The 23,151-nt window shown below is 63.9% G+C and overlaps 1 protein-coding gene and 1 long non-coding RNA gene across 2 annotated transcripts; both read left to right on the plus strand.

The window, feature by feature from the left end:
* UTF1 (undifferentiated embryonic cell transcription factor 1) lies at positions 1-1,146 on the plus strand. The gene is made up of 2 exons (XM_024121248.1): positions 1-556; positions 662-1,146. Exons 1-2 carry the CDS (start codon positions 1-3, stop codon positions 1,144-1,146), a joined length of 1,041 nt encoding a protein of 346 aa, XP_023977016.1.
* Positions 1,147-15,849: 14,703 nt separating this feature from the next.
* On the plus strand, positions 15,850-20,358 carry LOC129391668 (uncharacterized). The gene is made up of 4 exons (XR_008616255.1): positions 15,850-15,896; positions 16,456-16,581; positions 16,914-16,994; positions 20,165-20,358. It is a non-coding gene; the product is annotated as an uncharacterized lncRNA (long non-coding RNA).
* Positions 20,359-23,151: the final 2,793 nt, after the last annotated feature.

A 23,151-nucleotide genomic window follows, 5' to 3' on the forward strand; every position in this document is an offset into this window, starting at 1 on the left:
ATGCTGCTCCGGCCCCGGCGGCCGCCCCCGCCCGCGCCGCCGTCGCCCGCCAGCCCGGACTCCGAGCCGCGGCTGGCGGGGGGCGTCCCCGGGACCCCGCCCGGGAGGCCCGCCTCGCCTGGCGCGCTGGCGGCGCCCGCGCCCCCCGGGTCGCCCGCATCTCCCGGGTCACCCGTATCCCCGGGCTCGGCGCAGCGCACGCCCTGGAGCGCGCGCGAGACGGAGCTGCTGCTAGGCACGCTGCTGCAGCCGACCGTGTGGCGAGCGCTGCTGCTAGACCGCCGCCAGGCGCTGCCCACCTACCGCCGCGTGTCGGCCGCGCTGGCCCGCCAGCAGGTGCGGCGCACGCCCGCGCAGTGCCGCCGCCGCTACAAGTTCCTCAAGGACAAGGTCCGCGACGCGCACGGTCAGCCGCCCGGGCCCTTCGACGCGCAGATCCGCCAGCTCATGGGGCTGCTGGGCGACAGCGGGCGCAGACGCAGCCGCCGCCGCTCCCCCGGGCCCGGGCGCCCCCCGCGTGGCCGCCGGCCAGCCCCCGCCGCGCCCGCTGAGCCGGGTAGGTGGGCTGGGGTGGGGGAGGGGCGGGGCGCCTCGGGCCGGGGGAAGTGGGCTGCGGGCCGGGGGGAGGGGCGGGCGCGCCTCACGCGACCCCCCGTTCCAGGCGCCCCACCGCTGCCCGCCGCCCGAGACGCCGATGCGGACCCCGCCTGGACGCTCAGGTTCAGCCCGTCCCCGCCCAAGTGTGCGGACGCGCCCCGCGCCCCCGGCTCCCCGACGGCCGTTTCCACATTGACCCCCGCGCCCGGCCGCCCCGAGGACCCCGAGCCCTTCCGCGCCCCCGGCTCGCCGCCGCCGTCGTCCCCCGGCCCCACCCGGGAAGATCCCGACTCGCCGCCTGGTCGCCCGGAGGACCACGTGCCCCCGCAGTCCGCGCCGCCGTCGCTGAACGCCGCCCTTCTGCAGACCCTGGGGCACCTGGGCGACATCGTGTCCATCCTGGGCCCGCTGCGTGACCAGCTGCTGACCCTGAACCAGCACGTGGAGCAGCTGCGCGGCTCCTTCGACCAGACCGTGTCCCTGGCCGTGGGCTTCATCCTCGGCAGCGCCGCCGCCGAGCGAGGCGTCCTCGCCGACCCGCGCCAGTGAGGCCCAGCCGCCGCGGTCCTCTCTGCAGGGCCGCCCCTCGGCTCTGACCCCTCCTGCGGCCCTCCCCCACCCCTAACCTAGGTATGGGTTAAATAAAAAGATTGCTTTTTCCGACTGAATTCTGTGAGTGTGTGCGGGCCCCGCACTGGGTAGGAGCGTAGGGCTGGAGGTCAGGGCGAGGTTAAAATGGCCTCGGGATCCCGGGGAGGGGCCAGGAGGGCTGGGGTGGGCTGGGGCCCCGTTGGGATGCTGCCCGGTCCTACCTACCCCGGCAGGCCAGTCTCCAGCGGGGAGGGGGCTGTGGGCACGTGGAACGCGAGGTCGGGGCCCTCACTGCACGCCAGCTTCTCCAGGTCTCCTGACCCTGCCCCCGGGACTTCCCACCAGGCAGACCAGCCATGGTGGGTGAGCCCGGCCGAGCAGGGAGGAGGAGGAGGGAGGGTCCAGGGAAATGGCGACGGCCTGGCTCAGCGGAGCCGGTGGGGGGAGGTATGATCAGTCTCCAGCGCCCACCGCCTGCCGCCCAGGGAAGAGTCTGAGGCTCTTGGCTGAGTTGGGTCAGGGAAAGAGGTGCGGGGGCAGGGGGGACGGGGTGGGCAGGAGAGCTAACGCACGCCCAGGGAAGGTGCTCCTTTCGTCCCCAGGGAGGTGACTGGGCCGGGGGCAGCTGGGGCTGGGGGTCTGAGATCTTCGACCTTGGCTGAGGCCAGGGTCCCTGCAGCTTCAAGAGGACTTTATCAAAATCGCCCCAGGAGCATATTCCAAATAGTAACTGAGGGCCCCACCCCGGGCCGGTGGATCAGACCCAGTGGGGACAGGGCGGGGCCGGAGGTGCTCACAGCCTGGCGGGAAGGAGGAAGTAGCCCGAGGAGCTGGCCAGCATAACAATGCAGGCTCCGGCTGAATGCGGGGCAGCTTCTCAGCGACTAGGGGCTCATTAAGAGACTTAAGCGATTGCTCTGGGCCACAAAGGTAAAAGAGGGAAGGGTGTCCCCACGGGCCCTAAGGTCCTGGCCCTCTGGGCCGGCAGTGGCATCAGCCCCTCCCCCAGCCCTTTCCTGGAGCCGTCTTCCAGGAGGCCCCAGTTGGGCCCTCTGCCTGCAGGGACCCTGGGCAGACCAAGGGCGTGCCTGTCCTTCGGCCGCGTACTGATGGCCGGGCCTGGGGGCTCCGTGTGAAAATCCCAAATCTTCACTTAAGACACACTGGCCTCTGCTCCACGAGGCTGTTTGTGCCCTGGTCCCTGTGAGTCCGGAAGCCACCAAAAACCTGGGGTGGGCTGACTCGAGCTTGTAAACACCCCTCCCTACCCCCACACGCCCCCGGAGGGCAAGAGCCATGGGCTGGGGGGGTCAGAGACAGCCTTGGGACACATCCCATCAAATATGCCAATCCCCCAGGGGTGGGGACGATGTCAGCCAGGACCCTCTGCTCTGGAGAAAGGCTGTTCCGGGGCTTGAAATCCGTGTAAGTCTCTGAGTCTGAGATATTTGGGGGCACCAAGGAGAACCCATCTGCCTTACTGCCCACGTTGCCTGGGGCCCCGGACGCCACATCCCGTGGCTTTCTCCTTGGGGCCCTAAGTTGCAGTAATGACTCTGAACACCCCTTCCCCCGGCATCGCTAACGTCTTCCTGCCTGGTGAGGGGAGAGAACGCGTCTCACCCCAGCTCCTTGGCTAGTGGCTTTAGTTTTAAACTTCAGCCATTCCTGATGCGTGGAAATTCTCAAATCCCTTCTTCTGGCCCTGCCATGACTCCCTTTGGATGTGGCTCTCTCGTGGGCCTGTGGGGTGAGGTGTGTCCCTGTCCCGCTCTGTGACACGTGTGTCTTAAGCCGGGCATACTGGGTTTGGCTCTGCGCCTGTGCGGTGGACACACCCCAGTGGGATAGTGTCCCGGCCACGAGAACATCTTTCCCGGTGCCAGACCCCAAGTGCAGGGCAGCGACCCAGCAGGGTCGCCTAGGACCAGTCCTCAGGTCAGTGCCCTTCTCGTCTCATCAGTGGCCCCTTGGCCAGCAGATTCACACTTTTTATTTTATTGTGGTAAAAGACACATAACGTTAAGTTTACCATCTTACCCATTTCAAGAGTGCAGCTAGTGGCATTAGGTATATTCACATTTTTTGTGCAGCCGTCACCACTGTCAGCTCCAGAACTTCATCTTCCCAAACTGAATCATTAAACACTGACGCTGCAGCCCCCCTCCCAGCCCCTGGCACCCAGCACCTACTTTCTGTCTCTGGATGTCAGTGGGATCAGCCGTTATTTGTCTCTCTGTGTCTGGCTTATTTCACCTAGAATAATGTCCACCAGGTCCATCCAAGTCACAGCATATCGCAGAATTTCCTTGCTTTTTAAGACTGAATGATCTTCCATTGTCTGGATGGACCACAGTTTGCTTCTCCATTGATCCATTGGTGGACACTTAGGTTGCTTCCACGTTTTAGCTATTGTGAATAATGCTGCCATGAACAGGGGTGTGCAAATATCTCTTCAAGACCCTGCTTTCAATTCTTTTGGGTGTATATCCAGAAGTGGAATTAATGGATCACATGGTAGTTCCATCTTTAATTTTGGGGGGAAAACTCCATACTGTTTTCCAGCCACTGCCCCATTTTACGTTCCCACCAACAGTGCACAAGGGTTCCAATTTCTCCACATCCTCGTCCACACTTATGTTCTGTTTTGATTTTGTTTTTTTATCTCGGCCATCCTAGCAAGTGTGTTACAGCATGCGGAACCATAGCAATGCTGCAACTGACCAGCTGATGCTCGCCTGTCCAGCTGCTTGGTGGACCCATCTAGCTGGTATTTCCACCAGCTGCTCCCTGTGTTCGTACCACGTGAATTCAACTGCACGCCCGTTCTGTCCTGCGGTGCACTGAGCCCCGTGAACAGGGTACCTGTGCCCCCACTAGCTCAGATGACCTCCAGCAGTGACCGTGGGTCCTCCGCTCCCTGCCGTGGGGCCCTGCCCCTGACAGCTTCAGGGCCCTGGGGCTGGCTTTGCTTTTTCCCTTTACCCCACGTCCTCTTCGTGCTGCCCTGTTGTGTGTGCAGGACCAGCCCTGGGCCCTCATCCTTGTCCACGCCCATAACTCAGGGTGGTAGCCAAGTCTCTCTCCTGGGGCCGGTTTTGTTTCTGTGTGGGCAGCCAGTAGGCTGGAATCCAGCTCCCGCCTCATTCAGCGCCCTCGTCCTTCCACCCAAAGTCCGTTTCCTCCCGGGCTGGGGCCAGAGAGAATTCGTTTTCACAGCATGTTCATCCATCAAGGATCAGTGCTGCAGGGCCCTAGAAAAGCAGCTATTTCCAATGAGCGATACATTGGTTATAAGGGAACACCTGATGTTAGATGTATTTTCCCCAAGAGGCATTTAACCCTATCAACTTGGGGGCTTCTTTACCCCTGGATAGGGCTACGCTCTTTATCTCTAATTAGTTCTGCTCCTGTGCTCCCTCCCATGTCCAGACTGTCCCTAAAAATTTAACTGAAGTTTCCTGTACAACCTCATGTTTCAGAATTGCCCGGATTCTTGATTCTCGTTGTTTGTCTTCCAAATTAGTCTCTTCTGTACCTGTTCCTCTAATCACACCATCTATACAATGCTCCACTGTCAAAGAGCTTGGTATTCGGAACAATCTCAAACTGGGGAGTCTGTGGGGTGCTTGGACTCAGGGGCAGGCTCTGAATCCACATCATTTTTCAAGTCAGTGCACATGGGGCCTGAGGATATCGATCTACTGTTTTTGCAAAGAAGAAATCCCTCACATTTGGTAAATGTACGTTTCTGTGATTTATAGTGAGATAAGGATGGCTCCCTCTAGTATTTCTTCCATGCTTTTGGTCTGCCTAATTACCCCCTTCTCTTACAGGACATCAACCCTGTCTGTGATTTCTTCCCCACTTTTGTGCCCCCGGGGGGGTGGGGGGCAACTGTGCCAACAGGCACAATAGCAATGTTTCCCTCTCTTCCTGGTTCTGCTGCTAAACTTATCTGTCTGCCAAAAACCACACTGCTCTGTGTTGTGGACTGAATGTGTCCCCAAATTCCTATGTTGAAATCAACCCCTAGTGTGGAGGTGTTGGTGGGATGGGGGGCGGGGGGGGGGTGTTGGGAGGTGATTATGTCATGAGGGTGGGGCCTCATAGTTGGGATTAGTGCCTTTGTAAGAAACGAAATGAGAGAGCTTGCTTTCGGTCCTGTTCCCTGCCAGACGAGGCCACAGCAAGAAAGCAGCCAGCATTTGCTGCTGAAGCCCCCAGTCTGTGGTGTTCTGTCACAGCAGCAAGAGCAGACGGGACACCACTGCCAGTCTACACACGTGCATTCAGGGTTCAGTGCTGCGTCTGCTCCAACATGCTGCAATCTGCCCAGCCCTCCTGCCCACGTGCTGGTTGGCCTCTCCCAGAACTGTCCTCGCTTACAATCTGCAGTTTTTAAACAGACAACGGCTACTCCAGGTGGGGCTTTCCTCCCCCTCACCTGGCCCAGATCCAGGCCCTGCAGAGTCCCCGGCATGGACCCTGTGTGTGACCCATCCTGGTCCTCTTCCCGGGCCTCACAGTGGGATGCAGCTCCTGCCCAGCCTCCATCAGCAGTCAGTGGGGAGTCTCTGGGGCCCATCTCTGTTGGCCGTTTATCCATGTGAGAGCCACTGTCCTTTCTGGTCCAGTTTCTCTGCCCATCGTGGGTCTAACCCAGTTCCTTCCCCTTCAGGACCCCCGTGGGCATCCCCTTCCTGCCTTCATTTTCCGAGTGCTTGGCTCTGATCTATCTGTTCCTTCAAGGGCCCTCCTGGCCTCCAAGAAAGGTCAGATCCCTGGCTGATGGGTGGTAAGTCTTACTCTTCACTGTGTCAACTGGGCCATGATTAATCCGCCTGCATTTTATGGTTCTGTCTTCTACCAGATGTTTCACTAACGTTTGTTACCACACCCACACCACACCCACACCGTTCTTTCCCGAAAGCCCTCCTTTGTCAACAGAGCAGAATGTCCCGTGTCCCTCGCCAGGCTGCCACCTGCCCTCTCCACCGTGTCGGAGTCACCACGGCTTTTAGAGCGCCGCACTACTTCTCCCCATCCTGTCTGTGACCCCTGACCCCATGTGACTCAGCCCTGCTCACGCGCAGCTCTGTGGGTCAGCCTGTCCCGTTTCGTGTCATCACAGATCGCGTTAGTCACCGTGGCTGCCGCCATCTGCAATGCCTCTCATCTTTGTCACCAGAATCTCCCATAAGGGGGTCCCTTCCTGAAGACCCCAGGGGTCATTGTCCTCATCATGTTTATAAGCAGGTGCTTGTCTGACTTGTCTTGGTTCATTGCTGTTTCTAATAACAGCACCAAGCAAAAGAACTCTCTGGGGTGATGGGAATGTTCTAGAACAACACTGTCCAATTCGACAGCCACCAGCCACATGTGGTCACTGAGCTCCTGAAACATGGCCAGTGCAACAGAGGAACTGAATTTTTTTTAATAGGTATTTATTTATTTATCTTTATTTTGGCTGTGCCAGGTCTTAGTTGCAGCACGCAGGATCTTTAGTTGCAACATGCATGTGGGATCAAGTTCCCCGACCAGGGATCAAACCCGGGTCCCCTGCGTTGGGAGCACAGAGTCTTACCCACGGGACCACCAGGGAAGTCCTGGAACTTAATTTTTTAATCTAAATTAATTTACATCGCCACATATGCCTCAGAGTTCCACATTCAGTCCTTATGTAAAATTCTGTTTTATTCTAGTGCCATTGGTTTCAGCTTCCTATCTTCAGAATCTCACCTTGAAATTTACATTTATCAGCAGCAAAATCCCATTCCTTTCACCAAAGACAAAGCCCTGGGGTCAACAGGGTCACCACAGGCCCTTTCTGAGTCTCAGACTTACGGGGGACTTACCAAATGCAGCCTGAACCCGCCCCCGTACCACTCCGACCCCGGGTCTCTGGGGGACAGATGCAAGACCACAGGGCCTGGCTGCGGGCAGTGACATTCAGTCTGTCTTCTTTCGGAGGACCTTGCCCGCACGAGGCCACACCCCAGCGCCTCCTGCCAGAGGCCTTCCCAGGACCAGAGGATGGCGGAGCCCCCACCTGCCAAGGGAGACGCGATGGGAATCAGCCCGTGCTGGGATCGCTTCTGAGGCAGCTGACCAGAGCAGGGAAGGCAAGGCCTGGCGAGGGGTGGGGGGTGGTGAGCAGAGGGGGCTGCGGCCCCCATACTCTCTACAGCACCAGCCTCAGGGCGGTGGTTTTGAGGACGGGAGGTGAGGGCTGGGGGCTGGGAGGTGCACCCTGCCTCTGCCTGTCCACTCGGCCTGCCCTGCTGCAGCCTCTGAGGGCAGGATGGAGGGGGATGAGGAGGCAGGGTCCAGGGCTGAGGTTCCTTGGGCAGCAGCAGAAAGCTCTCCTACCAGGTCCCCTAGGAAGGAAGGGGCATAGGGGAGGCTCCCACCAGCCCAACAGGGAGACCCAGACAGATGTGATGGGGTCCCCATGGGCAGCCCCTTCCCAAACTAGGGGAGGGCGTGCGGGGCTCTACCTCATCACACCTGCAACCTGGGAATCGGACACCACCCACCCATCGGGTGCTCTCCCAGACTACCGTCCTGCTGGGGTAGGGTCATGCCCACCACGCCCCCACACTCAAATCTCTGTTCTCGCCACCGGAAGCACAAACTCGCCCTCTGGGCTACAACGAGGGAGGTTAGGGGAGGGGCGTGGCGACAAGGGGGAGGGACCGACCGGCGAGGGAAGGGGAGGGGCGACAGCCGTGGCCCTGGCTCTCTGAGATCCTCGCGAGACCACGGGGCGTTGGAGAGAGATGGGACAGAGGGGCAGTGATGCGGTCACACAGGACCAGCCTCACCTCTTGGTGGGGGTGGGCGTGGACAAGGGGTCTTGGGAGGGGCGGGGCCTCCCTCGGCGTAGTCGTCCACGCTGTCGGTGGAGGTGGCCTGGACTAGTCGAGGCCGTGATGGCGAGAACCCGGCGGGTCTAAGGATTTAGGCAACTGAACCCCCAGGACCAGGTGCCAGGACGCAGGGCTGGGGCTGCTGGAAGAGCCCGTTTGCAAGGGGGGGAGTTGACTTTGGTCGCGGGTTGGGTCGGGCCGCAGGGCCTCCGAGTGTAGACGGGACTCGAGAACGCTGGGCGGACACTCACCGCTCGCCTCCACCAGCCCGCACTACCCGGCGCAGGAGGGACGCGACTCTCCGAGGCGCGCATGCGCGGGATTCGGTGCGAGGTCGGCTGCGGCGCGCACTAGCGGGCCAGCTGCAGAGAGCCAAGGCCACGCCTGCGCCTAATCACCCGGTCTCCGAGGAAGGCAGCAGTGGGGTTGCAGAGGGGCAGCAAACCCGGGGGGTGGGTCCCAGAGCCAGGAGAGGGGCAGGGCCTAGCACCCCCGGACGCTGCTCCCAAGCCACGTGAGGAAGGTGAGGCCAGACGTGGGTGACACAGCTGTCACTGGAGCAGCCAGGGTTAGAGGGAGGGGAGACCCCAGGGGACACGAGCCAGCCAGGTCGGGAGAGGGCGGGCCTGCGCCCGCGGTAGTGCTGAAGGAAGAGAGGGGACCACCCCAGGCAGCAGCCGGGAGCTGGCGGGGAGGACTCGGGGTGGGGGGCCGTCTGACCTGCGGAGGTGAGGTCACCTTAGGACTGAGGAAGGGGAGCTTCAGGTAGGGGCTGGGAAAGTCGAGGTGGCAGGGCCATTAGAGGAGGGTCCCGGATTAGGGAGGGGGTCGCCCAGCAGAACTGGGGTGGTGGGCGCGGAGGATGGTGCCCGTGTGCGGACAAAAGACCGAGGGGCCGGCCCTGAAAGATTAGGAAGGAAGAGAGGCTAAAACGGGTTTGAAAGGCGAGGTACATGTTAATGCCTGACATTTCATAAATCACCGCTTTTGAGCACACAGTGCTGTAGTTCCCAACAAATGTTCCCTGTTACCTAGAGGGTGCCTGTCCCGCCCGTTCTGTGCAGCTGCAGCAGTCGTGGGGCTGTGGGGTTTACTTCTCTTTGCCGCCCTGGGGAGGCACCACCCCGCCTCCACCCGGAGGGGCTCCGCGTACGCGACTTCCAGGACACCGCGCAGTAATCTCACAAGACACCCCACGCGACACACGGCGAGTGAGTTAAGTCCCCAGCCTCAACCCTCAGGGTCCGGTGACCGAACTGGGCTGGCCCGGGGTCGGGAGGAAGACGCGGGGTTGGCGACCCCGGCTCCTCCCCGGTGTGCCCGGCTCCCACCTCACCGGCCCCTCCCCAGCCCGAGAGGCTCGAGGGCGGGGTTGGGGTGTTAATCCGAAGGCGAGGCCCGTGGGGCCTTTGATGTCCGCGGGGCGGGCGCGGGGGCGGCCTCGGTGTCCTGCCCAAACTGGCGCCGGCGCCCCTGGGAGTCCAGGCTGCGGGCTCGACCCGACCTCTCGGAAGCCCTGCGGCGAGCTGGGGGCCGAGTCCGGCCGCCTGGGGCGCCGCGCCGACTCAGAGCCCGCGCTCCGGGGGGCGCAGCTCCCACCGGCGGGTCCCCGCAGCAGCGCCCTGCGGTCGTCTAGAACGCATCACGTGTCCGTCTGCCTGGCGGCGTGGAGGAGACAGACGCGGTCCGGCCAAGGTTGGAGGAGAGGTCCCGCTGACCCCGCCGCCACCCCAGACCTCGCCGCCCCCTTCCCCGAGGCCAGCTTGGCGCCAGGGACGCGGATGGGGCCAGTGAGTAGTGAGGCGCTGGCGGCACAGGGGACTCGGACAGGGTGACTGTCCCTAGGCTAGCCCGTGCGGCCTGGGCTTCTCAGTCCGCGGGAGCCCTGCGCCCTCCTGGCCACCACGGGGTGGAGCCAGGCAGCAACACAGCACAGAGCCCGAAGCGGTTGGGGACCCACAGCGGAGCACGGTGGCTCCCCTGTCCTTCCTGCTCGGTTCCTCCTGGGAGCCAGACGTGGAGTCATCCACGTCCTGAGCCAGCAGACCCCCTTTCTTCCTGTCACCCGAATCTGGAGGCAGCTCCTATGGCACCAGAGTGAAACCCAGCAGAGGGTCGGGGCAGGGGCTGCGGAGTGGAGAGAGAGCAGGGCCCGCGGAGCCTGAGGGACCCTCCCTGACCAGCCCCTCCCCACCCTGTCTGGCTAGTTGCCCGCCCACATTCCTGCCCAGCAGGAAAACGGGCTGCAGCAGACACGCCCTGTCCAAGCCCACCCTGTGCTGGGAGTAGTGGTGCGGACCCCTGAGCCCCTCGGGTGTGCACAGCTGTCACCCCTGGCACTGCAGACCCACGGGGGCAGGTTGGACAGAGGAGATAGCTCGGTACTCCACAGGACAGGCTCCCAGCCGGGGTGCTGGGTGGGAAGGGGCCGCCCTCGCCTTCCTGCAGCCCTGGCCAGCCGGGTGGGGGTGGGGGGGAGATGAAAGGCGGTAACAAGTCCTCAGTTACCGCTTCTCCCTTCACCAGGGACACAGACCCGCCCCTCCCCCAGACATCTTGGAGCCGGGGGAGGTGTGAATGGCCTCCTTTGTGCCTCTGAATTGAAGGCAATTAGGTGCTACTTATCTGTGGGGGGCATTGGGGTCCTCTTTGCAAATCCACCTCCCACCTCCTGAGCTTATAAGTGCAGCCCAGCCCTGCCAAGCCTGAGGCGGACCCTGTGCTCATCTTGGCCCTCCTTCCCGGCCGGGGTACCCCGTTCCCAGCCCCCACCGTCTGTCCAGAGGCGGATCCTGAGTTCGGCCGCACCATCCAACAATTCCTCCCTCCTCCGCCTTTCCTGGTGCCTGCGAGCCAGCCTCCAGCTTTGGCTCGGCGGACCGGCTCTCCCAGAGAAGCTGCGCGGGGCCAGCACACACCGCCAGGCCCGCCGAAGTCTCCTGGGGGAGCCTGTCTGCCCCAGGCCGGGTGTGCGGCAGAGGGGACCACCCCCGGACCGTGGGCAAGGAGGAGGTGAAGTCCTCAGGAGTGTCTGCACCGGGGACGCCCACACCTGGTAGGTGTGGGGATGGGGGGGCCTTCCTTCCCAGGCTGCGAAGGGAGCTGGGGAGGGTTCAGGAGCAGGGTCACACATTTGTGTACTCCGGCCGCAGGCGGGGCATTCTTTGCAGGGCTGGGGCTTGCGGGTTGTGCCGGACCCCTCCGGCCGGTGAACCCTTTCCCTCGGAAGCAGAAACCACAGTGGCGGTCTTCCCTGCTCAGACCCCTTGGAACTTCTCTTCCCACCCGCCCTGGAGGGGCTGCCCCCACCCTCTCTGAGCCAGGATGCCCACCTTAGCACTCGGTACACGTGGCCTTCAAGCTCTAAGTCCTCGGGGCCCACTTCTGCAAGAGGGTCACAGGTAAGTGCGTCTTGCAGGTCACGAACCTGCTCAGTTCAGAGGGCTCACCATGGCTCCTCCTGCAAAGCTGGGTGCCTTCGTTCGGCATCCAGACTATGGCCTGTTCGCTGGCCACCTGGAGTCCTGCAGGGTTGCTTAGGGACAGCCGCGACCCGGAGCCCACTGTGGTTCCGTCCTCGTGAGCTTCCCGTGGTTTCCAAACTTGACGGAACGCTTTGTCGTTGGCGGAGGGGGATTTCTTAGTCCGTCTTTTAGTTGTTGTGACTTAATCACCGCTCTTAGGTGTCAAGTCCTACGTGGCCAAAAGTGGGGCTGGTATTATCTGTAAGTTTGCATTTTTTAAAAAGTTTAAATAATGACCATGGAGACATCTTCACCTCATGGGGCTTCTTAGTGCTGCCCTATTTGGTAATTAGAAATCAGAGAACAGACCTGCAGGAGACAGAGCCTGGGTACACGGGGAGTCTACGGGAGGGCTTTCCCAGACCGCAGGCCTTTGCCGAGGGTGGGCTCCGCCAGCCCCCACTGCACACACCCCCACCCCCCCGTGAGTTGGAGTTCCTTGTCTGCGAGTGAAAGAAACTGGTTTCTGGAAGGGAGCACTGGGCAGCAGGTGAGGGGCCGGTGTCAGGATTGCTGTCCACTCCGTCATCCTCTTCGACATCCACGCCTCTGGACCCCCTCCACACTCAAGCTGAAGGCGAGGAGGGGTGTCGCCTTGGCCCAGCGGGAGGCTGGAGGGCGGGCTGCTCTCCTGAGGCCCCGCCACCAGCACCCTCTGCGGTCACAGCTGGTGGCATCTCCGGGGGTGGGGCCTGTCCCCCCGGGCAGCAATTTCAGGCAGCACTTTCAGCCACACGGACTGGGTGCCCTCCCGTCCTCCCTCAGGGCTGAGCCAGGAGGCAGCAGGAGCTCGGGCTCCCCGTGTGCGCACAGCCTCCACGGCGGAGCAGGTCAGCGCCCTGGAGTACTCCTTCCGGCACCGCCGCTACCTGGGCCCGCTGGAGCACCGGAGGCTGGCCCGGGAGATGCGGCTCTCCGAAGTGCAGGTGAGGGGGCTGGCCGGGCAGGGGGGTGGCCCGTCGTGTCCTGCTCACCTGGTTTCAGAATCGCCGCGTGAAATACAAACGCCACGTGCAGGGCTCCCTGCTGAGCGCGCCCTTCCCCCCGGCGCTCCGTGTGCCCCTGGCGCTCTGACCCCCCACCCTCTGCCCTGGGCTGCGGCCTGCAACTGCATGGGCATCCTTGCCTGGGCCCCCGCCTCTGGCCCCACCTCTGGGCTCCTTCTGGGGTCCCTGCCGAGCGGAACCAGCCTCCCTGGCTTCCGCGTGGGCCTCGTGTGGCAGGCAGCCCCCCAGACGCCGGGAGCCCGGAGCACACACTGAGCCCAGCTTTGCCCTGGGGAGCCTGGCACCTGGGCGCCCCGCCAGAGACCCGGGATGCCTTTTAAGGACGCGTGGCTGCCCAGAAGCCCGCAGCTGAGGCCTGTCAGACGCTGGGCCTCCGTGCAGAGCTGTGTCTGGCATCTACCTGCAGAGACACGGTGATCCCCTGTTTGGGCCTGAGGCCGGTGGCACCTGGAACCTTCCGGCCTTAGGACTGTGGAGGGTTTACAGTCGAAGGCGTTTCAGGGCCACTTCATAGCTGAAAATTGCCACAAAGGGCCGGTTTAGGAAGTGATGGGTCAGCAAACAGTCAAAGGCCAAAGTGGACTGTGCTGCGCCGGGCCCTCACACACGTGGGTAACGTTACCCTTCGTTAAGGGTAACTTATTCAATAGAAGGTTTCCAGTTAGGATAATAAAGTCGGATTCTTATTATGCTGTATGCTTCCAAGCTCTGTGCGTGAAAATGGAAACTGGCAGGATCAGGAGGAAGTGAAGGTGCTTCTCACCTTGGTGTTTGAATTCCTCGTTAACGGTGACCCCGAAGCTGGAGGGGAAAGGAACTGATGGCAGCTTCCAGAGCATGTGAGCCAGGACTGCTCCCTGTGTGCTGCCCCGCCCCTTCCTTGGCTGAGGAAGGACCCACGCAGCGTCTGGCCTGCTCCCCCTGAGCTGTCCTCTGTCCCCACCTGCAGGGCTGCGCCCCCGGAGCAGGAGAGAGAGGGCCCCTCCCTGCCGGAGGCGCGCCTGGAAGCTGCCTCACCGCTGGAGGAAAGAGCCAGGGGTGCAAACTTTCCGGAGGGTTATGACACGGCACCCCAAGGGTGTCTGCGCCACGTGGGTGACAGTGAGCGAGCCGGGGCGTGGGGATGATGCCCGGATACCGCGGTGAAGGGCCAGTTCAGAGGGGACCTGGGTACTCATTACAGGATGAGTGCTTTGGGGGAGGGTAGGAGGACTGAGGAAGAGGCAGGTGATGGGGAGGGCAGCGGGGCGCAGCTGGGCGGAGGATGAGGGCGCCCTGGGGCCTGCCAGGCAGGAGGGCAACGAGGGGCCAATACCCTGAGACCTCCCGCTCGCTGTGGAGGGTGGGTTCTGAGCGGAAAGCCTGCGCGCAGGAAGCAGAAGCCCGGGTATCGGAGGATAGAGCCGGGCCAGGGTGGGGGCAGCTGCCCAAGGCCAGTTGGAGCCTTTGGGATTTTGGCCAAGTCCCGCGGCAGCACGGTGTGGGCCTTGCTACTGCCTGGCGAGTGTGGCTTACTTTACAGAGGTGGGGCTTTTACAGCTGTGTGGAGCCGTTTAGTCACGATTTCTCGTGGGATCGGGATTTGCTTAAACATGTACAGGTTTGAGTGGTTTCAGCTGTTTCAACCTTTGGTTCAAACCTGGATTCTCTCTCGACCCTAAAATCTTAGCCAGTGTCTAGCTTGTCTTGTTACTTTCAAGTGTGTGTGTGTGTGTCTCCGTGTGTGTGTGTCTTTTGCCTGAGGGCTGTCGTCCCCGCTCCCAGGGCTTTGGGTGTCTCTTGTCTGCAACCTCCACTCTCTGCTGGGCAGCGGTGCCCACTTACCTGGCCCTCACTAACCCACCGTTGTCACGACCAGCAGTGACGGCTGGAACCGCGCTTCCCAAGCCCTCCTTCCCTCCTGCAGCTCAGACAGGAGCCGTAGAGCCTCACCCGCTGGCAGGGACTGGGCAGAGCAGTCTAAATCCCAGTTTAGGGAAACAGGGACTTTGCAGTGGACACTGGCTGGGGCAGCCGGCCTTGAGCAGGAGCCGGGTGAAAACGGGAGAGCCCACGGCTCTGCCAGGTCCACCTCCTCTGGTGTGGGAGCAAGACCTGGTGACAGTCTGCAGGGCCTCATGCCTGAAATTTATATGCAGAAGGTTCCAAATCCATACGATAAGGTACATAGGCCAAAATATTTACAGCGGAACCAGCTGGTGGGGTCTACGGGCTGTCTGTCTTGCTCTAAACGTTTCTGTCTGCAGTTGTCATAGGAGGTGCTGGGCAGGGCTGCTTGGGTGTCGGCCCCTCCCTTTCCCAGGGCCAAGCGCATCCCCCTGCCCCCCCACCCCAGTTCTGAGCCACCCAGTTCTTGGCGCCCAGGCAGTGATGCCTGGTTGTGGGTCAAGAATGGGTGCTCTCAGCCAGGCCACCCACACAGGCCCCATAGCCCAGTGGAAGGAGTGGGCTTGCAGAACAGACGCGGCACTGCCAAGCCCCCTTAAGGGTGTGGGAGCACCTCCCCACCACGACCGCACAGATTCTTGGTCCTCCTCCCGCTTCAGTGGCCCCTGGTGGCAGAGGACCTGCCATATCCACGACCATTGCTGTCCAGGGGTCAGGACCACCAGGGCCACACGGCGGGGCTCCTGGCCACCAGGTGGGAGCACAAGCCTCCCGGGGTGGCAGGTAGGCGCCAGCATCCAGGCCTCTGCAGCTGGAGGGCTCCGTGTCGCCCCCTCCCCAGGCCGGTGAGATCCACATTCCCAGCTGTGGTGGTAATTGCAAGAGACACGGGGGCAGGTGGAGGGAAACCCCTCCCCAGGGAAGCCATGCTGAGGTTTGTGGGGCAGGATCATTCACCTAGTGCCTCTCTGATCCCACCCCACCATTTACAGGACAGGGGGCCCCTGAGACTGGCGGCCTGTAGGGGCGTCACCTAGCTTTTCCGAGGGCTGCCTGGCCCCAGGCTCTTTTCTGTTCTCCTCAGCTGAACCAGAGCTGATACAGGACACACTGGCCTGCTCTGCTCGACCTCCTGGTGGGGACTCCTGGCCTATCTCCCTGCCCAGGGAGCCGCCCACAAGGGACCCCACCCTGTGGCTGGGGCAAGTCCGGGTATGCCCGGCCAGCTGCAGTGACTCTGAAGGGTTTCCCTCCCTGGGCCCAGGAGCCATACCTGCAGCTGCTGACAGGAGGATAATGGTAGAGAGCAAGGCAGAGCCACTGGCTGCCTGGATCCAGCCGTGCCTGCAACCCATCTCTCTCCCCATCACAGGAAACACAGGTGTCTGGATCAGGCCACTGTTCCTCATGCACTCAGGGTATTGTATATACCTGCTTCCCTTCAATACTCTCAGTGGTCCAGGGGGAGCCTCTCCAGCAGAGCCAGCCCCCAGCTCCCTGGTGAGGATGGACCAGACGGAGAGGGGCACTGTGGGGGTGGGCGGCTGAAGGGAGCCTGGTGTCTGAGCTCCGTGCGCCGGGCTGGTTGCCGATAAGTTAAGCCTGACCATCACTGTTGAAGCTCTCAGTTCACTGGGCTCCCTCCGTCCCTTTTCCTGCTGCACGATGTTAAGGCCAACAGGCTCCAGGGCCAGGGAGTTCCCACCTGGACCAGCGGGCCGGTGCCCCGGGCAGTGCTGGGGGGCGGGCTGTGCTCACTCCAGCCCTGGGAGTCCTGGCCCACCCACCTGGCGCCGCCAGGGCCCTGGGAGTGTCCTGCCCCCATGACCCTGGTTATCAGAAAGCCCCCCCCCACTGCCCCCCCGCAGCTGATGTGTCTGGGAGTCGTTTCATTCCCTCACATTGACATATTTTTTATTAAGTTCCCTCAAGACCACTCCCCCTTACTGTTGTGCCCCCCCCCCCCACCCCCACCAGCACGGACGAGAGGAAAGCACACAGCGAGGGAGCTTTGCTTGCTTCCGGCGCTTCCACGGCCAGAGCTTTTCCGCACTGAACTTTATTGACGTTTCCGAAGAGAAAATCCACTCACGTTCGTTACAGGTGTGTTGTAGGTGGAGGGAGAGCAGCCCTACGGCAACCCCGCTGACGCCCTCCCCCCGCCCGCTTCTCTGCACGTCCGAGCCCCCTGGTCCCAGACCCAGACCCGCAGTGGTCCCAGTGGGCTGCCCCCGCTCCTGTTCCAGCACCTGTAACTTTTCAGGGCAGCCCCAGTGACAGGCACCGTGGAGCAGGGGCCTGCTCAGCCCCTCTCCCACGCCCCTGCAGGGGCAGGGCCTGGACCACGGAAGCGAAGGTTACCCGATCTTCTTGTCCTACGACGGGCGACCCCTCCCTCTCCCTGCCCCCGCCCCCGATTCATCATCCTGATGCAGGAGGGCAAGGACCCCCTGGCCCCGACATCCTGATCCATCCCCGATCCGGCGTGCGGGACGTGGAAGCAGGTCCAGAGGCAGGTGCGTGGCGGGGACTGGGCTCTGCGGCACGGCAGGACCTCGGCGCCCCATTTTCCCATGCCCTACACCTCTTTAGGCCAGACCCTCAAAGAAGTATATGCATAGGAAAAAGGAACAGCGAGCGGCGTGGCCGGCGCGGGTCCGGGAGGGTCCGTGCTGGGTCGGGTGAGGCGCGGGGACGAGCTGCGGGCTCGGCTGGGCGGCTGCAGGCGTCCTGTGGGTGCGAGCGAGCGGGACGGGCTGGTGGGCTGAGGGGGAGGCCGGGAGGCCAGCCGGGCCTTACCTGGTCAGCCTCGGGGCCGGGGTCTGCGGGCGAGCCGGGCCGGAGCAAGGAGGAGAGCCGCTTGCTAGCTGCGGGCTCTGCCTCTGCGGCCTCCGGGCGCCCCTTTATGCGAGGCGGAGACCTTGGCGGGCGGCGCCCGGAACAGCGGCCGTCATGTGTGGTCACGGGCTGCTCTGTGCCAAGGACCCCACCCGCCCCCGCACCTGCGAGATTGGGGCACAAAGACCCGCTCTGAGCAGAGTGCCCAGCCTCGGCAGGCGGGCGGCGAGGCCCACGGGGCCGGGGGGCTGCTGGCCAGGACCTGGGACCCGGCCAGCCCTGGCCGGCAGCCTCCTCCGGACCTTATCTCCCCACGAGCCTCTGCTTGCGTCACGGCCCAGAACACACAGGGGAGAGAGAGCCTCCATGGAGGTGGCACCTCTCCCCTCCCCTCCCAGCCTCCCGGCCTCCGGGCCTCCCAGCCTCCTGTCCCGGCCACAGAGCCCCAGGAGGCCGCCTGGGACCTGGGGCTGCCCGGAGTCCAGAGGGTCCGGTGGGGGAGCTCTGCCCGGCCGCACAGCCGCCCGCTGTGTGCTCAGCTCTGCCCCAGGGCCCCAGGCTGTCGGGAAAAGGGCAGGGGCTCCGCAGTCTTGGGGGGACACTGTCAGGACAGGCGAGGGAGCGGCACCCAGGGGACAGCTGATCGAAGGCCCAAGGCTTCCCACACGGAGACAGACACACAGGCGCGCCACCCCTCTCCCAGGCCCAGGGGCCCCGGGGGGCAGCCCAGCCTCCCGCCGTGCGTGGGTGTGGGCGCAGTCGGTACCCGCGGGAGGGCAGCTGGCTCCACACGGGCAAGTGCCCCCACTCCGCTCCCGAACACTTCTGACCTGTGGGGAACGGCGGAGGTGGTGGCCTGAGTCTGAGACTGACCGGCCATCACATCCCCCACCTGTCCCCCGGGTCCCAGGGGCCCCTCCCATGCAGCCCCCACAGCCTCCACCCCTGGGGTGGTCTGCGCCTCCAGGACCAGGGACGGTCCCCCTCCCTGCCTGAGGGTCCAGACAGGCGACCCCACCCCGCCCTCCCTTTGCCCTGAGACCGGCTCTGGCGTGTCTGCACGCGTGTGTGCTGTGTGTGCAGCAGACCCTCGGCTCTCAGCCGACCAGTGGAGCCTCGGGACTGTTGCATCGCACCCCGACTGAGGGGCGGGCTCCTGGATGGGCAAAGGCAGGCGGAGGGCACAGGTGGACGTGTGAGGGAAGCCAGGTGAGAGAGCGACCACCCATGCCCGTGGACGTGCCAGGCCCTCCTGACACACGCCCACCGCGGCCTGGACGCGTCCCGGCCGAGCAGTGTGGCTGAGAAGCTGCAGACCCTGGGCTGCCTGGAAGCAGCGGGTACCCCTGCTGGGAGACTGTCCGCAGTCCAGGGCCTCTGGGGGCCATGCAGCCTGCCAGTGGGCGCAGGGTCAGAAGGCGCCAGCGGGCAGTTGCTCAGGGCTCTCCCGGGCGGGCGGGCGGGAGGGGCCTGGCCGACCTCTGGGCTGCCTGGGGCCACAAAGGCGGGGTCAGACCCCAACCTCTGCTGGGCAGGGGAGGGGCCCTTGGTGGAGGAAGTCCCCTCGGGCCTCTGAGCTCCCGGAGTGGGGGAGCTTCCTCTGCGCTCTGGCCGCAGACCCGTCCAGGGGACCCCGCCTGCTGAGTCTCAGGCTGATGGGTGAAGCCCCAACCCGAGTGGTGGCTCTGAGACCATCTGCTCAGGCCCCTGTTCTCTGGAGAACCACTCGGGGTCCCGCCATCCCCACGCTGGGGCTGCCCCGTCCTGAGCCTCCATCGCCCTTGACCTTGGGCTCCTCAGGTGGGTGGGCGATGGGCCTGAAGGAGGGAAGGAGGTGAGAGGCAGATGGATAGAGACAGAGACAGACAGACAGACAGAGACGGGGAGTTGGAGGGGTGATGGGTGCGGGAGGCCCTGTTGCTCTAAAGCAGGCCTCTGAGGGCTTCCCTCGTCTACTTAATCTTACCGTCCTGATTATAAAATCAACGCCTGCTAATTACAAACCACTTTTTGCATCCAGAAAGGCAGAAAGAGAAGACAGGGCAGGGACGGCAGCCTGAGCCTTCTGGCCCCAGCCCAGCGTCTTCGGTGTGTGGACCCCAAGCCGTCCGCTGCTGAGCCGCTGGCCCTGCTCCCGCCACCCCCTTAAGTCCCTGCCTCCACTTTCCCCCGGCAGTGGGGGTCGCTGGCCCTGTACCAGCGGGAGCCCTGGGGGCTTGGGTGGGAGGCCAGCTGGGGTGAGGGGGCTGGACCCACTGTGTTTCCCCAGGGGCGGCAGGGAGTAGACTGTGTGTCCAGGAGCCCCCCTCAGGCTGGTGCGTAGAGCCAGGCAGAGGGGAGGAGGCGGCTGGGGGCTGGGCCTTCCTTCCACAGCGGGTTTCAGTCCCATCCAGCCCACCTGGACCCCTGGAGGGCCCAGACCCTTGGGGTCTCAGCCCCCGAAGGCTTGCTCTGTGGCTTCTGGAGGTGAAGGAGGGGACTTGGGGCCAGCTTCCGGCCGTGTGGCCGAGGGCAGGAAGGCCCCAGCCAGAGGGCGCTGAGGCTGCTCGCTGCCCAACAGGTGCATCCCAAGCGCTCCCCTGTCTCGAGGTGCTGTGCGGCCCCTCAGGGCTTTCAGTGGGACCCAAGCCCAGAGCAGGAACCCAGGCCCCGGGCTGCCCCTTCCTGCGCTCTGGCCGCAGACCCTTCCAGGGGACCCCGTCAGACTTTTCTAGGAGCCGAGTGGAGCAGTGCATGCCGGGTCCAGCCCCCTCCCTAAGTGGTGAGGACGGGCCCCTGGGCAGACACAGCAGCTGGATCCCAGGGAGGCCGGACGAGTGACACAGGGTCCTGCCCCTCACTTCTGCAGCCGCTGGCCGGACCCCACTGCGGGAAGCCTTCCTGTTTGCCAACCCTTTGGCGTCCACACAGTCCCGGGCACTGCGTCCTGGTCCCTGTCACCTGGGGCAGGGCCCCCTGCTGGGTCCAGCCAAACCCTGGGCGCAGAGGCACCCACAAGCAGCCCCTGGAACACAAAACATGCTGGGCCCGGCCCGACTTTTGCCCACAAGACAGAAAGTATCCTTGCTGGCCCTGGAGGACGTGCTTGGCATGGAGTTGACGGGTGATAAGGGGTGTCCTTCAGGACGGCTCCCTCCCTCCCCCTGCTGCATTCCTGGGGTGGGGGGCGCCCACAGCTGTCTGCTCAGCTCAGGCCAAAGTTTCCAGCCACCAGGAGGTAGCCACATTAACCCTTGGAGGGTTCCCAGAGAGGGTGGCCTGTGGAACGCAGACCTCGGCCTCTGCCCTGCCTCCTAGCCTTTCCTGTACCCCAAGCTGTCCTGCTCCCCAATCCTGCTCTGCACCCCAACCTGCCCTGTGCTCCAACCTGACCTCCCCAGTCCTGCCCTGCGCCCCAACCTGCATTCCCTGGGTTATTATCCACTGGTGCTCCCCACCCCAAGAGGCAGGCCAGGTAGGGTCAGCAGCCCCTCCCCAGGGCGTGGCTGAGGCCTGGTTGCAGCTCACACAGCTGTGCTGTGCAGGCCGCCTCTCCTGGCCTCAGTTTCCCCACCCATCAAAGGAGGCTCTGAAAATGGCCAACCTGTCTGGAGACGGCAGGTCGAAGCGGTGTCTGCCCTGTGACGTGGCAGTTCCACTCCCAGGTATCTGTCCACCCAAGAGGAACTGCCCCAGACAGACTGGAACAGGAGTGTCCTCAGACTGGAAACCTCTCCAAGGCCCCTCGGCGAGCAGAGGGTGCAAATCCCGGCAGCCTGAGGTCCACGTGGTGGAGAGCACACGGTAACGGGAGCGTGGCCACGGGGAGAATTATGCGTTGTTGGTCTGACGCTGGACTTTAACTGGGTGCCCTGGATTTTTATTTGCTAAATCTGGCGTCCCTACACCCTGTTTATGGAGAGGACGTGGGCCTGGAGAGGCGGGGGATGGGAAACCAGGTCTGGGCCGAGACTCCTGTGGCTCCCGGGGCCTCCTGGGCTCGGGGCTTCTGGCGCCGAGAGCCTGAGCCCGGCCCGGTCGGGAGGGCCGTGTGGCAAGCGTGACTGCGGTCAGAGGCCCCGGCGGCCCTGGGGCACCTGTGGGAAGCCCCTGTGGGCGCTGGGTCCCCAGGCGGGACCAATGCATGGGCCAGGCTGGGCCTGAGGGCTCTGAGGGAGGGCCGGGAGGAAGACAGAGAGTTAAGCCTGGACCTGGGCCCCCCCCGCCCCCCCGCCTCCACGTCGGGGTTTCAAGGTTGTGTCTGAGCAGCTCCCTTGTTGGGGAGATAATCTCGGCTTCTGGATATTTTCTCTCCCCTCTCCAGGGCGGATCCGGAACACTTGCCCGGCCATGGGAGCTGCCCTCCGCCCTCCAAGGCCACGGCGTAGACGGCCGTTCCCAGGGCACCCTTGGCCTTCCTGGGACCCCCAACCCGAGGAAGAACTGTGGCCGCTTTTTCCAGACTGCTGACTCGGCAGCCCCACCCCGGCCACTGGCTCAGAGCCTGGGCCGCTGGGCTTGTCACACAGGCTTGCACGCACACTCAGCCCTACCCACCGGCCCTGGGTCCGGACCCCAGGCTTGGCCCAGGTCCCCAGCCCCCGGCCCCTGCACGGTCGCTGCTGTCCATGACCCAGGGGCCGGGGGTCTCTTTCTCACAGGGGGCTGGGCTCCCAGGTTTGGGGAGGGACCCGCTGCCCCCTCGATGGCTGCAGCCCCGGCAGTCTCCTGGGCCCTCAGCCGGCTGACCCACAGGCAGACAGCGCTCCTCAGGCCAGCTCAGCATCCCTGATCCAGGGCCCCTCGGGGTCCCCGCAGGTGCTGGGGGCCCCTTAGTAGAGGCCTGGGGTCAGTGAGGGGTGGGGAGCGCTGCGGGTGAGGGCACAGCCTGAGACTGGGCACCTCCTGCTTCCCTCAGCACTGGCCCCGCTCTGAGGAGGAAACCGAGGCCCAGACCAGCAGGGGGGCCTAGCTTCCCAAGGACAAGGGCAGCCTAAGCTGGAACCAACATCCTCTCGGCTTCAGGCGCTTCCCGGGGGCCCCTTCCCACCCTCCTGGGTGGAGAAGCCGCCGGGCTGGGCCTGTGGGAGCCCCCAGCTGAGCCGCCCCCGTGGACTCGCTGCCCCTGACCTGGGACGGGGCTGGGAGGGCCGAGCGGACCCTGGATCTGGGGAAGGGCCTCGGCTGGGGCTGACCTGTCCTGGCTTCCAGGCTAAGGGCCGCACTGGGGGGAGTCCCGAGACAGTCCCGAGACCCTCCCGCTCCAGGCAGCCGTGGATCACAGAGGAGCACCCAGCCGGAAGGTCAGAGCCGGGGCCACAGGCGGTGGGAAGAGGTGGAGCCCTGGGGGCTGAGTGCACCCACATATGTGTGAGCACACGTGGGAGGACCTGTGGGTTTGGCGCTGTGACCTCGCGGTGGTGAAGGGGGTGAGGCGGCCGGTGAGGAACGCTTGGTCTCTCCCGGGGCCTGGCTTGGGAGGGTGGGCTTTCCTCTGGGAGCCCAGAGAGGGCTCGACACCCACCGGCCCGCTACCCAGCGTGGCTGCACCCAGTGGGCGGGGTGGGCGGGGTGGGCGGCATGCTATCATCCGGGGCCAGGGGTCTAGGGGTGGGGCCGGCAGTCCAGGTGTCCAGACATGCCACACCCCCACCCAGCCCCGCACTGCCCCGCCCACCCTCCTGGGCCTGCGGGCATGCCCTCTGCCTGGATGGCCACTCAGCTGACTTGAGGGGTGGAGTGGGGGTCACAGAGGGCAGGTACCACTTCACCGCACCGGGTGGCCTGTTACACGGCGGGGACAAAGACCCCCCGCCCCGAACACCAGGTGGGCAGCAGTGGATCTGGGCCTGGGGT

The sequence above is a fragment of the Physeter macrocephalus genome, chromosome 20 (genome assembly GCF_002837175.3).
Source record: "Physeter macrocephalus isolate SW-GA chromosome 20, ASM283717v5, whole genome shotgun sequence".
Classification (NCBI taxonomy): domain Eukaryota; kingdom Metazoa; phylum Chordata; class Mammalia; order Artiodactyla; family Physeteridae; genus Physeter; species Physeter macrocephalus.